The sequence below is a fragment of the Caretta caretta genome, chromosome 3 (genome assembly GCF_965140235.1).
Source record: "Caretta caretta isolate rCarCar2 chromosome 3, rCarCar1.hap1, whole genome shotgun sequence".
NCBI classification, from domain to species: domain Eukaryota; kingdom Metazoa; phylum Chordata; order Testudines; family Cheloniidae; genus Caretta; species Caretta caretta.
In genome coordinates this window covers 165,860,402-165,876,217 of record NC_134208.1, presented here as the reverse complement: position 1 = coordinate 165,876,217, position 15,816 = coordinate 165,860,402, and the positions used below count along the sequence as shown (strand labels likewise).

At 41.6% G+C, this 15,816-nt stretch overlaps 1 protein-coding gene across 2 annotated transcripts in view; it reads left to right on the top strand.

Moving 5' to 3' along the window:
• KCTD3 (potassium channel tetramerization domain containing 3) overlaps positions 1-15,816 on the top strand; it is a 65,860-nt gene that overhangs the window by 42,588 nt on the left and 7,456 nt on the right. For both annotated transcript variants that reach the window (XM_048843171.2, XM_048843170.2), the window contains exons 11-15: positions 6,116-6,203; positions 6,367-6,483; positions 9,838-10,008; positions 13,461-13,616; positions 15,254-15,350. In XM_048843171.2, coding sequence (XP_048699128.1) covers positions 6,116-6,203; positions 6,367-6,483; positions 9,838-10,008; positions 13,461-13,616; positions 15,254-15,350 — 629 coding nt within the window. The remainder of the gene's footprint in view (positions 1-6,115; positions 6,204-6,366; positions 6,484-9,837; positions 10,009-13,460; positions 13,617-15,253; positions 15,351-15,816) is intronic.

Genomic DNA, 15,816 nt, shown 5'->3' with positions numbered 1-15,816 from the left:
AGCCCCGTCGACTTGGGTGGGGGGAGAAGGGGCCACAGCCCAAGCCCTGCCGCCTTGGGTGGGGGTGGAGCTCGGGCTCGGGCTTCAGCCCTGTGTCCCAGCAAGTCTAATGCTGGCCCTGGCAACCCCATTGAAATAGGGTTATGATCCACTTTGGGGTCCCGACCCACAGTTTGAGAACCACTGATCTAGTCTAACCCCGCCAAGATGCAGGATTTGTTATGTCTAAACCATCCAAGACAGATGGCTATCCAACCTCCTTTTGAAAACCTCCAGTAAAGGAGCTTCCACAACCTCCTAGGCAGTCTGTTCCATTGTCCTACTGTTCTTACAGTTAGGAAGCTTTTCCAGAGACTTAATCTAAATCACCTAGGCTGTAGTTTGAACCCATTGCCTCTTGTCTTGCCCTCTATGGCAAGAGAGAACAACTTTTCTCCATCTTCTTATTGCAGCCTTTCAAGTATCTGAAGACTGCTATCCTGTCCGTACGTCTGTCTGCCCTATTTCCTCTTTTGCAAACTTAACATACCCCCAGTTCCTTCAGCCTTTGCTCAGATGGCTTGCTTTCCAACCCTTTGATCATCTTTGTCACTTGCCTCTGGATCCTTTCCAGTTTCTGTACATTGATGAGCAAAATTGGACACAGTACTCCAGCTGAAACCAGTGGGTATATACTCAGCACAGCCCGTCCCTCCACTGCCCCTACTCTTCCTACCACAGCTACTCTGTTAGTTATACTTGCTAGTGTGTGACTGTGTATATATGAGCAGGGAAATAACACCCCTAACTCATACTGTAGACATAGCCTTAGGCAGCTGGCAGAGAATCCAGCTGTGCTATAAAAGGATGAATTTGACCAAAAATTGCCAGGGTCTGAAAAAGTGTGTTGCTTTGTGTGGTCGATCCAAGTTGAGGAAAAACACAAGTGTCTGTTGTATAGGAGCACCGAAAAACCTGGCAGTGCTGCTGTCTCACAAACAAGATAATAAAGAATGAATTTTACTCTGCTTGGTTTATTGTTGGTCCCAGTAAGTTGAGTTCTTTGGACCTTTTGAAAGTCTCCTCATGATTTCTGTTTTGATCAGCTTCATACATGGTTTTATAGAGGTCACAAATTTGTCCTTCAGTGTTGTTTGTGTGTGTGTGTGTGTGTGTTCTTTTTCTGTCAACATTCCATTACTTAGTATGACTTCCCACCCCTGTGGCCAGCTAATGGAAAGAACCTATAGTAAGCTTACTGTAGATATCATGCTAATTTGTGGTATTCCTGAGTTTAATGGAGTTTCACCCATTCTTGCTACCAGAGGTGGCCATCAAAATTCAGTTTTATTAGAATGTAGACTAGGGCAAAAGTCTGTACAACAGATGATAGTACCTAGCTCTTGTATTGCACTTTTCATCAGTAGATCTCAAAGCATATTACAACAAATGCTTCCTTCTATAGCTGATTTGCTTGGATAAATAGAATGAAATGATGAGAAAATAGTATAACCACTAAAATACCTAATATTTTTATCTGCCAGGACCTAATGGACAAGTTAGGGCACTGAAGACTCACTGGCAGCGCTTTAACGTGGCTTGTGTAGAAAAAACCTAAAAAACCCACCTCCACAAGGGGAATAGCTACCAGCCCTGGGGCACTGACTACACTGGCACATTACAGCGCTGAAAATTGCAGTGCTCCGGCGTGTGTTTTTTCACACCCCTGAGTGAGAAAGTTGCAGCACTGTAAAGTGCCAGTGTAGACAAGCCTTTAGTCTGCAACTTTTTCAGAAGCTTGAAGATTTGCACTTGTGTATCTTGCTGCATTGTGCATTCTAGTAAACATAATAGAGAATTTAGCACTTAGCAGGCCGTGTCCTTAGCTCAAATTGGCATAGCTTCATTGAGGTCATACACTTTTTCAACAACAATCCTAATATTTACCACTTCACAGTGTAATTCAAATGCTAATTTATTCTCACACCATTTAATCCTTTCTGTCCCAACACATGACCACTTCTCCATGCCCTCAAAAAGAAAAGGAGTACTTGTGGCACCTTAGAGACTAACCAGTTTATTTGAGCATAAGCTTTCGTGAGCTACAGCTCACTTCATCGGATGCCTTCAGTGGAAAATACAGTGAGGAGATTTATATACACACACAACATGAAAAAATGGTAGTTATCATACACACTGTAAGGAGAGTGATCACTTAAGATGAGCTATTACCAGCATCTCTTGCCTTGTTTACTGTAACTCCCTTTCTTGTTTATACCAGGGAATTTTTACAGAAAATTCATAGTTTGCACCAGTATTAGCAATAAAAGGAGGGCTAATATAGTTCTAATATAAGGCCTTTGGCAGTCCTTTCCAGCACCACGTTTTTTGGCAGGTTTAGTTGACACAGAGCTGACACATTGCCAATACCAGCCACATACTCCAGGACTCCCAACATTGCCAAAAAGATGCAACTGAATTGGTGTTAGTTGTGGTGGGGATTGGTTGTAAATGGGCCTTAGTGTAGACCAGACACAGAATGTAATAAAGATGACACAGAGGATACCTGGTAAGATTCAGCCCTGCCCCTGGTTTCTCACTTGGTTACAGGAGATTATACTCCTGTCAAACAGCAGGGCCTGCATCCATTGACTCTGTTGGTTACTGCTACGGTTTTCCCTCCATGTTATTTTTATTTGAATATTTAATGCAGGGGTCGGCAACCTTCGGCACGCAGCCCATCAGGGTAATCCGCTGGTGGGCTGTGAGACGTTTTGTTTATGTCGACCATCCGCAGGCACAGCTCCCAGTGGCTGTGGTTCGCCATTCCTGGACAATGGGTTCCTGTAGCTCCCCTTGGCCAGGAACAGCGAACCGCGGCCACTGGGAGCTGCGAGGGGCCGTGCCTGTGGACGGTCAATATACAAATGTCTCGCGGCCTGCCAGTGGATTACCTTGATGGGCCACATGCCAAAGGTTGCTACCCCCTAGTCTAATGCAAATAAAAAACCCGCACAAGTTAACAGACACATCTTGGTTGGAGGTCAGGGAAAGTAACCTGAATTCCCTGAGAGATGACAGGAGTATTCTGCCCCACATAGGACATTTTGTCTATAATTACAGTTTCTGAATCTCAGTTGTCTTCTAAACACACACTTCTCCTTCCCTAAACAGTCCCTTCTGTTGTGGCCGCTCAGATGGGTTCTCTATGTGGAGCCTGTTTTTCTTTATAGTATCAGGGTATGTGCTATTTCTGTCTGTGCACAAGTACTGTTAGTAGCATTCTGGAAGTCCTCAGGAAACAGCCGGTGTCTTCCTTTAGGTTCTTTAGATGTCTTCTGATTCTTTGCAGGGATATTGTACAGAGATGATTATGTTAGGTGGTTTAGCTGTTACCTTGACAAGTTGCCACCCACTTTCTCATGGAACTGTTACTCTCTTCCACTTGCAATAGTGGTAACTGCTTCGTGTCTTGTAGTAATATATCTTCTGTTCTAGGCTCTTCACATACAATCCAGTAGACTAGTAGAGAGCACTTCAGGGTAATTGTGTTTGGCTTGATAAGCTTGTTGGAACTAAAGGTTTTTTGTCCTTCTGTTCTTAAATACCTGAACCCAGGAGTCTAATGAACCATTATGAAGGTGTGTTGCAGTATTCTAAGAATTCCAAATATGGAATCATGGGCTTTTAAAAATCAAGTTCTTTGTAGTGATTCTTTTGCTATCCCATTTTACTGTGTGTAGTAAGAATTTGACATGGTGCACTTCAACTAATCCTAGAAAGAATTGTCTAAATGAGTTGCTATTCTTGACATTGTTGCTCAGTTTTCTTGTGCAGTAGCTCAGTAGTAAAACATCTATCTAGGTTATTATATTGGCACTAATCATAGTAATATCTGAGCACCTTCCAAGAATAAAACTGAAACCTAGCTCAGATGCTGTGCATCATACTGGTGAAGGAAAGCAAAAACTGATCACTTAAACTAAATAAAATAAACCCATCCCTTTAACTCTGGCAGTCTGTACTGAGAAAGTTTGCCCTCTGGAAGAAAAGTGCTATCTTCAATTAATATTTTGTTTTCTTTTGTGAAGCCTAACAGAGAATCTGAAAGTGCTGTAATTCTGCAGATTATTTGTAAACCAGATCTGAGTTTGAGTAAATGTGAGTTACAGAAAATAACAAGAACTAGTTGTCCGGGATTGCTGGAGGAAGGTAGCAGTGCTTTATGGTGAGGGAGGGGTGGGAAGGAGGTCCAAAACTGCTGCAAAAAGATGGGTGGTGGTCAGGTTGGCGGCACTGACTTCCCTCGGGAACATAAAGGTGGAAGGCTTTAAAAGGTGCAAGCTCTGGCATTGGAAGCTCCTTCTCCAAGCAGCAGACAAGGCAGCACCCACCCTCCCTCCCCTCATGGTGCGAATATCAGGTTGGGTTAAGTCCTGCTGTGGGCATTGCACTAGTTGCTCCTTTTTGGGTGGGGACTAGGAAGGAATTTCCCCTCACCTCCTATTGGCTTTGGTGGAGTGGAGTTTTTTCTCCTTCCCCACAGCGGGTGTTGGGGAGGACCTATTATGGTGAGGAGGAAAAGTGGTTAGGCTATCTGTCGCAACTTATTTTGTAAGTGTAGGGTGGATGTTCAGTGTAGGTACTCCATAGGGAAGGCATCCAGTGACCAGATAAATGGTCTGGTTAAAGGACTTAACAAGGATCTGCTGGTTAAAGGAAAGGAATGGAATGGGGTGGACGGGGAGAAGGAGGTTCGGGGATCCTATGATTGGTACGGCAGGGAGCCAACCCCTCTTTCTTATAGCCCACCTTAACTCTCCTATGAGGGAGGGTGAATGGTAAGGTCCAAGCCGTGAGGGACCTGGATGGAAAATGAAAGTGAGCTGGTGGAAGCCCCAGGTAGTTATTTGAATGAACATGGAGTTGCGTGCCAGGTAGTTCCAGACATCTAATAATAAAGTTGCGGCTTGATTAAATTCATATCAAGTGTCTCCTGCCCTTCTTTCAGTATAGCTGGACAACAGCTACGTTGACTGAAATTGAAATAGTGGTTGAGGGGAAAATCTTTTTTTTTTTTTTTGGATTCAGTTTATGATGTGCATTTGACCATGCTCTATGTAAAATCAGTTTGACTGGGTTTTTTTTTTTTTTATAGCGACTTCCATGCACAAGTATGATGACCCCATTCTCATACGGGGCAGGGAGGAACATAGCAGCTGATGTATCCTGTCTCTGCATAGGGATCTAAGGCAAAGGAGACATTCTTTTGGCCTCAGACTCAGGAACAACACCCTTCGTAGTTCTGACTCTGCACGGGACTGGACCTCAATGGGTTCTTGGAACGCAAGAGATCCTCTTTCGTTCCCTTAAGTGCCCTTTGTGGGGCTAAGAAATGACTGAAACATGGGAGTTAGAAGAGACCAGTTTTTTCTTCCATAGGTCACTTGACAGGGAGGCCCTTTCTCAGCATTGCTGCTGCTGGAGAGTCTGGCAGGGAGGAGTTTCCACAGGCCAGGAGAGGAGAAGGGATAGGCTCAAATGCACTTGGAATGGTTGCTCTTGAATTTATTCATTCTCCCTTGCTAAAAATCAGCAGGGAGACAGGAAAAGAAAATCTGTTCTGTGGATTTTAAAATATTTATACATATAATATAAAAAGTTAGGATGTACTATTTAAACTAGCAGAAATTTGAATTTTTGAAAATCGTTAATTTTGATATTTTCTCTTTTGACAGTATCATAATGCTGAATAATAATTACAGCTTCTAGTTGCCATGTGTCTCTGTGTCTGTATGTGCATATTTAAGGTGGGATTTTCAAAAACACTCAAGTGTTGGCTTAACTCTACCCCATTGAACTCAATGGTAAAACTTCCATTGATTTCAGTGGGAAGAGTTAGGCATACATATGGTGAGAGCTTTTGAAACTTCTACCTGGGGCAGTGGTGGGAAGGATTTTTTTGTTTTTGTTTTTTAAATTGTGGTATGATGCTCCACACAGCATAAGAATCAAAATGATTTTTTAAATACAAAATATTACAAGGAACAGCAAAGAAAATTGCAAATGAACTTACATTTAGAATTGAAAGAAAATGGTGAACTAATGTTTTATATTTCATTTACTGTTGTACTAGGTTCAGGATGTTGTCCCTATCACCAGCTACGATACTGCTGGATCTTTCCTACTGCTGGGCTGTAACAATGGCTCTATATATTACATCGGTAAGAACAAAAAGAGCAAAATTAAGATTAATGTTCAATTTTGTTAAAATAATTATTCCTAACAGGAATATTATTTCTTGTTCATAAATGTAATCATTATTATGAACTAACTTTAAATTTCTGCTGTTTTTTATTTGGATATCACTTATATTTTTTTATGCAGATATGCAGAAGTTTCCCTTGCGAATGAAGGATAATGATCTTCTCGTGACAGAACTTTATCATGATCCCTCCAATGATGCCATTACAGCACTCAGTGTCTACCTCACACCCAAGACAAGTTTGTATCATGCATCGTTTACATTCCCTTAAAACTCATTGCACATAGGGGCTTCACTTTCATATTTTAAAAGTATTTTAGATTTCTAACAGCTGTAGCACTGATAAGGCTACTTAAGGATTGTGTGCTATATTCCATTATAAAACAGTTATCAGTGTTTAATTGTCATTTCATTAGTCTTAAAATTGGTGTACAGACTGTCAACCTGGGCATGAATTTAATTTAAAAAAATATTTTAGAAAGGATATACTATGGTTTGGAATGGCAGATAGTATTGGTTTGGATTAAGTTGCATTCCGAAACCTCTTTAGGAAGATATTCACAGCACCTTTAATTCTACACTTTAACCAGTTTTGTTAGTCCTTCACTTTCATAGAATCATAGAATATCAGGGTTGGAAGGGACCTCAGGAGGTCATCTAGTCCAACCCCCTGCTCAAAGCAGGACCAATCCCCAACTAAATCATCCCAGCCAGGGCTTTGTCAAGCCTGACCATAAAAACTTCTAAGGAAGGAGATTCTACCACCTCCCTTGGTAACGCATTCCAGTGTTTCACCACCCTCCTAGTGAAAAAGTTTTTTCTAATATCCAACCTAAACCTCCCCCACTGCAACTTGAGACCATTACTCCTTGTTCTGTCATCTGCTACCACTGAGAACAGTCTAGATCCATCCTCTTTGGAACCCCTTTTCAGGTAGTTGAAAGCAGCTATCAAATCCCCTCTCATTCTTCTCTTCCACAGACGAAACAATCCAAGTTCCCTCAGCCTCTCCTCATAAGTCATGTGTTCCAGTCCCCTAATCATTTTTGTTGCCTTCCGCTGGACGTTTTCCAATTTTTCCACATCCTTCTTGTAGTGTGGGGCCCAAAACTGGACACAGTATTCCAGATGAGGCCTCACCAATGTCAAATAGAGGGGAATGATCACGTCCCTCGATCTGCTGGCAGTGCACCTACTTATACAGCCCAAAATGCCAGTGGCCTTCTTGGCAACAAGGACACAGTGTTGACTCATATCCAGCTTCTCGTCCACTGTAACCCCTAGGTCCTTTTCTGAAGAACTGCTGCCTAGCCATTCGGTTCCTAGTCTGTAGCGATGCCTGGGATTCTTCCGTCCTAAGTGCAGGACTCTGCACTTGTCCTTGTTGAACCTCATCGGATTTCTTTTGGCCCAATCCTCTAATTTGTCTAGGGCGCTCTGTATCCTATCCCTACCCTCCAGCGTATCTACCTCTCCTCCCAGTTTAGTGTCATCTGCAAACTTGCTGAGGGTGCAATCCACACTATCCTCCAGATCATTTATGAAGATATTGAACAAAACCGGCCCGAGGACCGAACCTTGGGGCACTCCACTTGATACCGGCTGCCAACTAGACTTGAGCCATTGATCACTACTCACTGAGCCCGACAATCTAGCCAGCTTTCTATCCACCTTATAGTCCATTCATCCAGCCCATACTTCTTTAACTTGCTGGCAAGAATACTGTGGGAGACCATGTCAAAAGCTTTGTTAAAGTCAAGGAACAACACGTCCACTGCTTTCCCCTCATCCACAGAGCCAGTTATCTCGTCATAGAAGGCAATTAGATTAGTCAGGCATGACTTTCCCTTGGTGAATCCATGCTGACTGTTCCTGATCACTTTCCTCTAAGTGCTTCAGAATTGATTCCTTGAGGACCTGCTCCATGATTTTTTCAGGGACTGAGGTGAGGCTGACTGGCCTGTAGTTCCCAGGATCCTTCTCCTTCCCTTTTTGTAAAGATGGGCACTACATTAGCCTTTTTCCAGTCATCCAGGACTTCCCCCGATCGCCATGTGTTTTCAGAGATAATGGCCAATGGCTCTGCAATCACATCCGCCAACTCCTTTAGCACTCTCGGATGCAGCACATCCGGCCCCGTGGACTTGTGCTCGTCCAGCTTTTCTTAATAGTCCCGAACCACTTCTTTCTCCACAAAGGGCTGGTCACCTCCTCCCCATGCTGTGCTGCCCAGTGCAGTAGTCTGGGAGCTGACCTTGTTCGTGAAGATAGAGGCAAAAAAAGCATTGAGTACATTAGCTTTTCCCACATCCTCTGTCACTAGGTTGCCTCCCTCATTCAGTAAGGGGCCCACACTTTCCTTGACTTTCTTCTTGTTGCTAACATACCTGAAGAAACCCTTCTTGTTACTCTTAACATCTCTTGCTAGCTGCAACTCCAGGTGTGATTTCGCCTTCCTGATTTCACTCCTGCATGCCTGAGCAATATTTTTATACTCTTCCCTGGTCATTTGTCCAATCTTCCACTTCTTGTAAGCTTCTTTTTCGTGTTTAAGATCAGCAAGGATTTCACTGCTAAGCCAAGCTGGTCGCCTACCATATTTACTATTCTTTCTACACGTTGGGATGGTTTGTCCCTGTAACCTCAATAAGGATTCTTCAAAAACACCAAAACTCTTATCAGTTTGGTCCTTGTGCTATGTGACAAGGTGGTCACAGTCTTAGGTGTCCTGTTCCAGTTTGGTCAGACTGTGCCAAAGTTGCTTGCCAGGAGTCTCTGCACCCAAGCATTAAAGGGCATTAAGAGACCTTCAAGAACATGGGTTCAGATCAGAGTTCCCACTATTAGTCTTGACAGTTTGGGGTTGCTCTTCTGATCTTGTGTGTTCTGAGCAGATGGAGTGATCCCCAGCCTTAAGGAAGAATAAAAAGTATAACGGAACAGCGTAGACATAATGGTGTTTTACTGAAAAATAATGCTACATCATTGATAAACTTCATTCAAGTTCCTGGCCCATACTTCACCCTTTCATGTACTGTCATAACCATTTGGAGATAAAGCAAAAACCACAAAACTAACTCTGATATATGAAGGTTATTACTTTTAAATGTGGGATGTAGATATTTTTTCAGATGAAGATATAGGCATTTCATCAAATTCATTACATTTTTTTTTGTTTATCTTTCCCATACCACCAGTATTGTTAATACAACATTTTTTCTGCCTTAATATAATTGTCTCCCCCCACAAGGAGAAGTAAATCTTGCAAGACAGGTGCTAGTCTCCGTATTTCTAAACTCTAAAAAGCACTGAAATGCCTCTTTGGGGCCACAGACAAGGAACTGGTATATAGTATGTGTTTTGGGATTTGCTTGGTCTCTTCCCTCATATCCTTTTTTTTTTGTTTTGGGAACTGCAGGATGCACTGGGGTATATTGCACAACAGTAGATAGCAGATACTTGCAGAGTAGGTAAAATGAATGTCACCCCTTTTAGAATATTTGTGCTGAAATAAGTAGCTATTCCGTGTTACAGATCTGCTTTTGAGGAATGGTGGTTGGTTTAAAACATCTCAATGTTTGTGCCTTTTGTAGGTGTAAGTGGTAATTGGATTGAGATTGCGTATGGCACCAGCTCCGGAGCAGTAAGAGTGATTGTACAGCACCCTGAAACAGTGGGGTCAGGCCCTCAACTTTTTCAGACCTTTACAGTTCATCGAAGTCCTGTTACAAAGATCATGCTGTCTGAGAAACATCTTGTGTCAGGTAATCTTATTTATATGTACAGATGCACATGTGTGTCACTCATTCTCCTTTTTCTATTTCTTCTAATGTTCATGCTCCTTGTCTCTCCCTTTCTTCAAATCCCATCCTTTGGAATTACTAAACATGGTAGATTATGTACAGAACAGTATATTAAGAAAAAGAAACTTCTAAAAAGATTAATGGCATTGCAAACTTACTTAAGGAAATGTCTGTTAATTATACTACTGTTACAATACATCTCATTTTAACATCTGCATACAATAAGAGTTGGGTTAAAATGATCTATATGCGTGTCCTAATCTTGGTCTTTATAAGATGTTTAATATTTATACAATATATTGTATTCCATTTGCAGCAATTCATGATAGGCTTGTTCTAGAAAAACAATAAAATATCTAATAAAATATACTAATTTCTGAAACCAGCAATAAAATATGGGTTAAATTAACCCAATTCTCTGCATATACCAGTCTGTTATCGGAACCAACAGTTGTGCATATAGCTGTAAATTTCCAGTTAAGTAAATTGGGTGGAGGTATCTTGCATGTGGACAGAGAATCATAAAATAGAATATGATTCTTGTGCATTTCAGATCTTATTCATAACACCGTCTAACAGAGTTATTTTTGCATTGAATATCATTAAAATTTTTTAAAGAAATGGAAGAAAATAAGAAATTGTTTAAATGAATTCCAAAGTGGGTTTTTGTGTGTGTGTGCGCGCAAATCCTTGCTGTAAATGCAATAAATGTCTTTATTTGAATATGCTCACATTCAGATAAACGCAAATTTAATTGGATATGTGACTGAAATAAATGTTTTCATTTGTTTTAACCGTCAGTTCATACAAGGCTACAGCAGTGTGTAGAGTACAGACACTTTACACCCAGCTAGCACAGGTATAAATAGCAGTGCAGATGGTGAGAGGTGGCTTAGGCCAATAGAACAGACTGCCTTATATGCCGGAACCCCAGGGTATGTACGCTGCACAGATCTCTACATGTCTAAACAGTGCCCCCTATGTTTATATTTTTTACTGTTTTTAGCAGTGTAGTGTCTGCTGCTGGAGCTTTTCCCTGTTGCAGTGAAAGGCTCTGTCAGTGTGGAGGCAGCAGGGAAAGGGGTCTTTCCCTGCTGCCTCCCCATGCCGGAGTCTTTCTTTGCCACAGTGAAAGATTCCAGCAGCAGGGAGCCTTTCACTGCGGCGTGTAGCTACAGATGTAGTGTTTGTACTCTGCACGCTGCTGTAAGTGTAGAGTTAGCCCAAGATGCATGTTCTTGAATACGTAATTTTGAAACGTTGTAACTTCATGTGTTAAAATAATGTGTGGTACGTAGGTTTAATTGGATTTTAAAGCCAGAAGGGACCATTATGGTCATCTAGCCTAACTTCCTGTATAACACAAGCCAGAGACCCTCACCCAGTAATTCATACCAATTGTATAAGTGACACTGTGGAGTTCAGTAATTTGAACTTGAACTAGTGCTTCTTTCAGAAAGACAGACATCCAGTTTGGATTTAAAGGCTCCAAGTGATGTAGAATTTAACATTTCTATCAGCAAGCTGTTCCAGTGACTGTTGCTCTGTTGTCAGTTGTTTAATTCTGAGATGCATTTATGCTTGAGATGGTTTGTTTATGAGAAGAGCAAGTGTGTATGATGAGATGGGTGAGTTAATATCTTTTATTTATCCCTGGGGGAATTCTGCACATAATATTTTAAAATTCTGCATATTTTGTCAAAATAACGCAATATATTTACATCAGTTTCACTTATTTTGGTAATTTATTTCAAAATACCTGTGAGCAAGTATGTCTATAACAGTACAGACAACAAAAAAGTTTCCCCCAGGAGTAGCGAGTTTAAGAAATCCCTACAACACCCCTGTTCCAGTTTCTCTGTTATGCTTTTGTTGGGTGCCTCAGGTTGGGTGTGTCACACGTGCCAGCTGGGCACATCTTGGAGGAAAATTCTGTCCCACTGGTCTTTTAGTCAATTCTTGTTTTTTTGCCCTGCCCCCATAGGGTTACCATATTTAAAAGTTCCCAAATAGAGGACACTACTGGGAGGGGAGGGGTGTGTGAACTGAGAGGGGCCGTTTAGGGGGTGTTGGAGGGGTGTGTGTGTGTGTACTGGGAGAGGATACTTGGGAGATGCGGGGGGGCCCCCCCGGCTCACACCTGCACCCCCACCCCCCCTAGCCTAGCCACGGGGCCAGACACATGCACCCTTTTCCCCCAGAGCCCAGCCACAGTGCGCCGTCTGGCTCAGATTCCTGCACCCCCCTCCTGCCCCCAGAGCCCAGTCACAGGCTCCACTCCGCGCAGCTTCATTACTGTCCCATCGGGCAGTAACGACCCGTACCTACTGTTAGCGGGGGGCACAATTTTAAGATTTGGTCACCCCTGGAACAACTTGAGTCATACCCCCCTCGCCCTCAGTCTCCCCTCCTGGAAAGCAGCGGCTCCTTCCTGCAGCTCTGGCAGCTGCCACGCAGGGAGGGGGCCTGGCTGCACCATGTGGCCGAAGGGGGCTGGCAAACCTGGAACTGCAGTCTGCCTGTGCCTGTATGTGAACTAGGTGCTGGGCTCTACCAGGTCCAGCAGCCCCTAATGGCAGTCAGCAGCGCCAATTCTGCGGTGAAAAACAAAATTCTGCACAAATTCTGCTTTCTGCAGTATTCCCCCAGGAGTATTTATTGGACCAACTTCTCTTGGTGAGAGGGACAAGCTTTTGAGCTACATAGTATTACCTCACCCACCTTGTCTCTCTAATATCATGGGACTGACTTGGCTACTACAACACTGCATGCAAGTGTGTGTGTGAGAGACTGCAACAACAGTAAGATGTAACACCTTCACATGTTAATTAAACCTTACAACAGCACTGCAGGGTAGGTAAACAGTTGATGATATTCCTACTTTATAGATGGGAAAACCAAGGCAGAAAAGCTCCGTGACTTGTATAATCCATAGCCAAAACTATTATCAGAGTTAGAAGTCAGGAGTTGTACAGTACACACAGTATGCACAGGACCCGCTTTTCAAATGTTTGTAACTTTTACAGTCCAAATTATTCAGAATGTATTGCTACTTTTAAGGCTTTTGTAAGCATTTTGATTCAGAAAACCAAATAAGTAATTTAACTATTGATGACCACAATTTCCTCTCATTTTGTTATCGCAATTGATTGAATGCATTTTATTGAACTTGCTCAGAAGTTAATGTTTTTTTAATTACTGAGGGTAATAGCAGTGAAACAGCCCAAGCCTGAGTCAGCTAGCACAGGCCAATCGCGGATGTCTAGTTGCTGTGTAGACATACTCTGAGAGACCAGATAATTTTAATTACATCCTTAATGTTATGGCTTATAAATTAAAATGTGTTTTAAAAACAGTCTTTCATCTCTTGTAAATATTCCAATGTTTCTGGGGTTTTTTTGTTTTCTGTCTAGTTTGTGCCGACAACAACCACGTTCGGACATGGACAGTGACTCGATTCAGAGGAATGATTTCCACACAGCCAGGGTCTACTCCCTTAGCTTCATTCAAAATCTTGTCCTTGGAGGAAACAGAAAGCCATGGTAGTTACTCTTCTGGAAATGACATAGGTAGGCAAAATGTTTTTCTATTACTTCGTACTGGACTTTTGGAGGGCTACTGTGCTCTTGAAGGTTCATCGGAGGCATTTAGCCTGATTCTGCTCTTGCTTCACATTCATGTGACTCCATTGACATCAGGTGTGTGAGTCTGATTTACACCAGAGTAATTACAGCATAATCAGTTTGCATTTTGATAATACTGTGGCATGTCTATAATATTCCTGTTTGAAAACTGATTCCAACTAGAGTGAATCTGATTTGTCTTTACAATACTGGGCAAATTGGCTTCCCAGAGGGACCCATTTAAGAGAAGTTGTGCCTTGTGATTCCTATAAATTACCTAGAATCTGTTGGTTACCTAATGTGCCCTTTTTGATAGCATTTTTATAGAGAGAGATAAGATGGAGATTATGAAAAAATATATTAGAACTGATTTGCATGAGATTTTTGGGTTTGTTTCACAATGTGCTATCACATTTTATAAATTAAACAAAAATTAAGATTATGCACGCATCTAATATTTAACATTATACTCGTATTACATTTCAAAACTACATTGAAACTGTCACAAAACCACCAGAACTGTGAAAACGCTAAGTAAAGACCAACATTGCACCTGCTGGTGCATGATGCTCTTTACAGATCACTGAATGGGTAGGCAGGTAGCAAACTGAAAAGCCATCCTCATTTGTTTTTTTAAATGTATCAGAAGGTTCTTGTTATATTCCTAAACTGTGCTTTCTGAGGCAAGGACTGTCTTTTATTTATACAGCACCTAGCACACTAGAACATTGATCCTCGATTGAGGCTTCCAGGTACTCCTGTAATGCATATACTGATAACAATTTGCTCTTAACTTTTTACGGTGTTGGTATTGTAGGGTCTTGGACTAGTGCAAAATGTTACATGTGGAGATGCCATCCGCTTTCAAGAGCAAGTTTCCCTTGGTTGTTTCCTGTTAAGACGTTTAGCGCCCTCCCCCCCCAAAAAAAAAGGTGGGGGGAAAAGTGATGGGCAATCTGTTAGTAATTGAATTAAGGCCTCCAACCTCTTTCGCAGGGGCTACCAAACAGCTGTAAAGACCTTTTCAGTCACTATAGGCCTGATTTTTTTTTTTTTCTTTTCAGTTTTATGAAGCACCTATATCTCCGCTTGACATTAGAGGGTGGTGCAGGTGCTCAGCAATAATGAAAAATCAGACCTTAAAAAATTTGGTCACATTAGTGACCAAGAGGTGATGGACCCCATATTATATTTCATATCCCATAAATATTTTTTAGCAGTACATCATAACAAATTAACCCTTTAAATTAGAGTAATGGAAAATTACACAATATGGGTTTATTTTTTGTTTAAAAAAAAAACAAAAATGCATCAAATTGATTGGACAGTCTAAAGTGAACATCTTCCTTGGTAGTTCAGAATTACTCAAAATAATTGGGTTTTCCATTGTGACTTGTCAGTAATTATACATCACAATGCAAAAGTAGTGTGGTGTTTTGCTAAACTAGAAATCAGTGTAGGTTCCTGGTTCCTTTAGTCCGACTGAATCTGTGTGAGTATTTTTTATTTCTAGACAGGGTAGGAATGGTTAACTTTTTGGAGTAATGTGTTTTGAAATACTTAGTTTCTCTTTCTAACTACAGGACCATTTGGAGAGCGTGATGATCAACAAGTATTCATCCAAAAAGTTGTTCCCGTCACTAATAAACTCTTTGTCAGGTTGTCTTCCACTGGGAAAAGGTAAAAGCACTCGTCATCTGTTGCATCTCTGATAAAATCCACTTATTGTACATATCCAAGAGCTGACACTAAGATAGTTGGCTCTGATACTTGTGCTAGCAAGTCAAAGCGCACAGATGCTGTATAGAACTCATTTCTCACTTACGCATTTGATGTGGGTATCTGACTGGTATAATCACTTTAATGTAAACATACAGGTGCTCTGCTCTAGTTTAATTATCAATGCCAACAATAAGTGGTGTCTGGTTTTGCTTTTACTTACTTCAACAGAAAAACCTCTTAAGAAAGAGAATAATTTCAAAAAAAGCATAGAAAGTGTAATTGTCAGATGTCTAAAGGCAACTTGAAAAATTGTTTGAACCCTTTTGGCTCTGCTTTTACTACACAATGTATTGCTTGAAAAAGGCCTTGACGAGTTCTTGGATAGATAATCTCAATAGACTTTTTGCTTTGGTACTCCCAGTCC